We start from the raw sequence: 5,771 nt of genomic DNA on the forward strand, positions 1-5,771 counted from the left end.
ATTTGTTGTAGTATGCACAACATAACTTAACAGTAACATTTGTTGTAGTATGCACAACATAACTTAACAGTAACATTTGTTGTAGTATGCACAACATAACTTAACAGTAACATTTGCTATTCCAGCTCATGATTCAATTACAGCATTTTGATTATCTTACTTATTACCAATTTTTTTTTTTTTTTACTATAATCTGACAATATTAAATATTCAGTGATAATATATTATATGGTGTGATGACAGATGATGGAGAGGAGCCGCCCCTGAGCGGGGAATGGGTACGGGAGCGGATGTACGTTTGCTCTGCCTGCCGTTGGGAGTCCCCTTGCCTCTGGACAATGGAAGATCATAAGTTTTTGTCTCACCCACGGGTGCACTGTCCTCAGCATGAGCTCATTGGTGACCAGGCCTCTTTATCAAAGACAGTGAGTAATCACTCTCTCTTCTTTTTGTTTAGTTTTAGTTTTTATAATCGTAATGTTACACTCCTCCATCTCTGCTTAGAAAGCATCCAATGGATGTAAAATACATCAGTGTACAAATCTTTTCCTGTTTTGGTAGACCATTGAATGAATCATTATTCTTTCTATGCATTTCTTAAAAGTCACATTAGTATATTTATTTTAGTGCTTGATAACAAAATATTTTAGTTGCTTATTACAGAGTAAACTTACATTATATTATTGATAGGGTTTTGATGAAGAGAATTTGATACGGTAAAACATGAATGTCTTTTCATTTAGGGGTTACTACTGAATATAATGATTTTCAAAATGTTTGTAACAAGTTTGTTACTTTAAAGAAGCTTTCCAACCTGTTTTAGTTTGTACCATTGATCAAAAGTCAAACAAAAAAATTTAGTTTTATAATTAACTTTGACTATTAGGTCTACATTAATCATTTTAGTTTTCACATAGTGCTTCCAGGACCCTGCTTCATAATGAACGCCGGTCTTAGTCCATAAATTCAAATATACCAATTACATCTACTAGCACTTTTCATTTTATGATCAAGTTAAAAATAAAAGTTAGTGAAATAGTTATACAAACTTAAAGACTAATGGTATTAGTTTGTGCTTTATTATGAAACAGTGCCCAGTTGGAATGTAAATGTTAAGTTTTGGACTTGAAGTAGCAAAATTTCCTTAGAAATTATTTTTAAGTTTCCTTCCATAATATAATTTTTTTATGATTAAAATAATTATTAAAGAATTTTATAATAAGTTATGGCAACAATAAAATAACAACAAGAATAGGATGTTAAATAGCTAATAAGAAAATTTTATATAACAAAAACAAAAGATTAATAAAATTAATGAAAATTGAAACAAAATTAAAGATAGTTTATAATATTGATTAATAAACATCAAATTAGGAAAATAATTAATGCTTAATTGTCTATAGTTAATCCAATGAGACAAGAGAACATGTACAAAGAGTTAATATAAATATCTTATAACCTTTAGCAGTCTTCCTGTTCAAGTTTGGCAAAATTAAGACTGTAACTTATAAGGGTATTCCATTGGATATCATATATATTTCACTTAATTTCTTTTTTGTTATTTATGTGTAAATGTCTGTCACGATATTTGCTTATTATTCGATTGAAATTCTAATCTTCATAATGATAATTTTAATTTAGTTATCTTATGCCAATCAAGATTTTGTTATCAATGTTTTGTTTCTGTATAATATTTATTAAATATAATTGTTTTTAATATTTTTAAATTTTCAGATTTATAAAAGGCTGTCTGATGTTCCTACCCCATATAATGGACCCTGTCCCCCTTCCCCACCAGACCTGCCGTCAGTGAGTTGTACCAAGTGTCTGAGAAGTGGTTTCAACAATCATACTGAACTTCACTCACATATTCTGGAATGTGCGGGTGTTGTCCTGGAACCGATTGGCCCTTCATCCTCTCGGCGGAGAAGGAGGAGAACAAGGCGACGTCCAAGGAGGGGATTAAAGAGAAATATACCATCAACACCTCAGAAACCACCTTCCAAACCAAGAACCAAACCTGGTGACAGTAAGTATAAAACATTTTGATTTGCAGAATTTTATTTGTTTATGAAAGATCAAATCAGATCACTATTATCAATTAAAAGTTTTATCATATTATCAAGTGAAAGAGTTTTTTCCTCAACTGTAATCTGTTATTATATTTTAAATGTTATAATTTTATCTAATTTAAATAAATGTTGTTACCTCTTAGTTAATATTTTTTGATTAATTCTTTTGAAATCTTCAATGATCTGTATATTATGTTTCAGCTGATACAATTCAGAGAATGATTGCCAATCTACCTCCCAAAAGAGTTTCCAGAAAAGTATTTTCTGGTTATGAAGATGAAAAATTCAAAAATAAAGTTAGTTTTTATAATTATTTTATTCTTTTCTTTATTTCTTTATTGTTTTTTAACAATTGTTGAAATTTACTGATGGCATTGTTTCTCAAATGAATTATTTATTTTTTTGCCATCCTTTAAGCATAAATGTGTTTCCTTGAAACATTAGAACATTGATAAAACTTTAAAACATTGATAGAACAAAAAGTAAAACGTTTGTTAGTTATTTCATATTCTGTTTTTGAAGTAGTTATTAGTGAACTCCATGGTTTATCAGTTATTGATTTTACATTTTTATTTCAGAATAAAAACGGGAATGAGAAAAACAGAGGAAAGAAAAAGACAAGTAATGGTAATAGAAGTCAAAGTGAACCTCCTACACCTACTAAGGAAGAGCGAATGCAAAATGAAGTTCAAGTTATGCTTCAAAAACCAACAGTGATTAAGAAAGAACAGGATTATATTGATACTTCAGCAGAGGGTGGAGATGTGCTAAGCAGTTTAAGGATGATGCCGGTGAGGTGTATCAGACCGCCCCCTAGTGAATTAGTTTGCAACAAAGTTCCTAATGAAAGTAAAGAGTCTTCTGTTAGTTCTCAAACTGATGAGAAAGAAATGCCTAAACTAGAAATAGAGAAGGATTTATCGCCTGTGGAATCGACGGAAATCCCTGTTCTTTCTCCTGTTGAAAGAAAAGATGATACAAAGAAGGATAAAGAAGACTTGATCTGTGGAATAAGTTTTGTTGATGGAGTAATCAAGTACGAAACAGTAGCATCAGTTTCACAAGAAACACAAAAATTAGAAATAAGTCGTAAAAGGAAAGGCAGTTCCAGTAGTAATACTGCTAGTAATGAGCCTAAAACAAAGAAAGGTGGACAAGAAAAACCTGTGTTAACAAGAAGTCAAATAAAAGGAAATGCAAATAAAAAAAGTAAACGCATAAATAGCAAAGATAATGAAAGTTCTTTAATTATTGAAAGTGAAAACAATAACAAACGACGAGGGCGTCCCAAAGGTTCTGTAACAAGAAAGTTTAGCTCTATAGGGTCACGTAGGAGCAACAGAATTTCAAGAGATAATTCACTACTTCAATTCGATGAAATTCTTCCTTGTCATGAAGAAGATTTGGTTACCAAAAAACCCGAAAAGCCCAAACGTAAGCCTCGAAAGTCAAAAAATGATGAATCTATCAAAGCAGATTCAACAATAATTGTTGTACAAGCTGAAATCCATCCTGAACCAGTTATCAAGAGAAAATTAATCGAAAATGAGAATAACGATGATGAAAGCCATTTACCAGAAACTGCTTCTAAAAAATTGAAAGAAGAAACTGTTGAAACAAAGAATGACAGTTTATCTGATGCTATAGATGTTTATACTTTTGTTGAAGAAATAACAGAAATTGATTTGATCTCATCCCCTAGTAAAGGTTCAAAAAATTTAAAAGGAGAAATGATTCGGCCAAATGAACGATTAGAAGAAAACATCATCAGTCACTCTATTGATGAAAATAATAAAGAAGAAGAAGAGACACAACAAGTCGATAGTAGTATTGAAATTGATGTAAGTAATAGCGCGACAGAACCTGTTGTTCCTATTTCTGAAGATATCGATGATAGGAATATTACAGATGATAACAAGAATTTAATCACTGACTCGGATACCTTGTCTGGGATCAGTAAGAAAATTACTGAAGAAAATGAGGTCACCAGTACGAGTGCTAATATTATGAATTTTAATGATGTACCAGATTCTTCTGCTCAATCCGTTGATGAAATAAAGAATGAACCCCTAGATGTAACTACAGTCGATTCTGAAGAAAATTCAACTATGGAAATAGAAAAGTCTAATTCTGAGCTTTATAATGAAGAATGTGTTGAAGATTTTGAAGAAGATTTACCTGCTGAAGCAGTTGAAAAAACAGTGAAGAAAAAGAAAACTTCCAAAAAATCATTAAAATCCAAGAAGAAAGCTACTGCGACCAAGACTGATCTTTCATCATGCCAATTAGAAATAGAAAAAAAGACTGAAAAAGTTGTAATAATAGACAAAACTGATAGTTATGAGAAAACGCTTAAGGTTAAAAAGAACAAAAAACAATTGAAGAAAGACAAGGAAATTTCAGAATTGGAGTTGAAAAGGCCAAAAAAGGTTATCAAGAAGAAGAAAGTTATCAAGAAAATTGTTAAATTAAAAAAGCGTCGACCAAGTAAATCTCTGCCAGAAGTGTCTAGTGGAGGTGAAGTTTTAAATATTGCTGGTTTCAAGTGGGAAGTGTCCGAGCTTGAGACACCAAAAATCAAAGAGGAAGTTGTAGTAGAAGGAGAAAACCCCGAAATGAATTCCGAGAGAACAGAGACTGTGAATGAGAGTAACAGCACCAACGTGACAGAGCAACCGGTAGCTGCGACTGGCGCAGTAACACAATCATCTGCTTCAGCAGCCCCTTCCTTCAGTCAACCATCATCATCAGCTTCAAATGCTGTTGCCACATGGGAGTCACCAACTCTCTGGGAATCTCAGGTCCCAGATCCTGGCCTGGGCACTATCATAGACTCGGTTAATAAAGTAATTATTTTTTATCATATTTACTCTACTAATTAAAATATGTTCCATTTATAATAATTTTTAAATTGTCCATTAACACTTTAAGCATATATGGCAATAATGAGTCATCCTTGGGGGTCACTTTTCTAGCTTGATTTTGGAGTGCTGAAAAGAACTCTACTAGCACTTTCTTTTCACCTTGCATTGTCCTGAACCGTGTTTAGTACTGTATTTTTTTTTTTTTTATTCTCCTGGTATAGAGATATTACAGGATAAAAAATATTAGTCCTTGTCCCAGTCCAATCTGTGATATATTCCTCAAGATATGAAGGACATAAATTTGATTGATATGAGGTCCTACCAAAACATTCTCTGTACAATTATGGCAGCCAGTAAATTGTAAATTATTGTTAACTCTGTTTTATATTCAATTGATCAATAAGTTAAATAATTTCTTGGGGTTTATATATGCAAATTAGAAATCCATTACTAGTGTATGTAAATGTTATACCCAAAAATTAAAAAGAAAAAATTATTAGTATACAGGTAGTGAAAAGAACTATTGATATAAATTTTAATATGTTTTCCCATCTTTTTTTTATTTTTTAAATAATAATAATTAATGACTTCTAAAAACTTTAAATTTAACTATAATAAAATATAGTATTTAGTTGGAGATTGAAAGAAAAAAATTGAAATGTAGAAATTTAGCTTAATTATACAGGCCCTAGGTGATGGTTGCTTCACTGTCCTGATATTGACAACTATCATATCAGACCGGAAAGTGCTACATTACTGTCACTTAGGTAAATTCAAACAATTCATGCAACAAAATTGAAAATCTTTATTATAGATACATACATATACATATATA

The 5,771-nt window shown here is 31.3% G+C and overlaps 1 protein-coding gene across 12 annotated transcripts in view; it reads left to right on the forward strand.

Annotated features, from left to right (window-relative positions):
* The window catches only part of LOC106684681 (uncharacterized), a 188,480-nt gene that overhangs the window by 165,428 nt on the left and 17,281 nt on the right, over positions 1–5,771 (forward strand). For all 12 annotated transcript variants that reach the window (XM_067048196.1, XM_014426930.3, XM_014426937.3 and 9 more), the window contains 4 exons: positions 244–425; positions 1,735–2,029; positions 2,274–2,368; positions 2,651–4,918. In XM_067048196.1, coding sequence (XP_066904297.1) covers positions 244–425; positions 1,735–2,029; positions 2,274–2,368; positions 2,651–4,918 — 2,840 coding nt within the window. The remainder of the gene's footprint in view (positions 1–243; positions 426–1,734; positions 2,030–2,273; positions 2,369–2,650; positions 4,919–5,771) is intronic.

This window comes from Halyomorpha halys, unplaced genomic scaffold, assembly GCF_000696795.3.
Source record: "Halyomorpha halys isolate HHAL.00 unplaced genomic scaffold, Hhal_1.1 Scaffold30.1, whole genome shotgun sequence".
In the NCBI taxonomy this organism is placed as follows: Eukaryota; Metazoa; Arthropoda; class Insecta; order Hemiptera; family Pentatomidae; genus Halyomorpha; species Halyomorpha halys.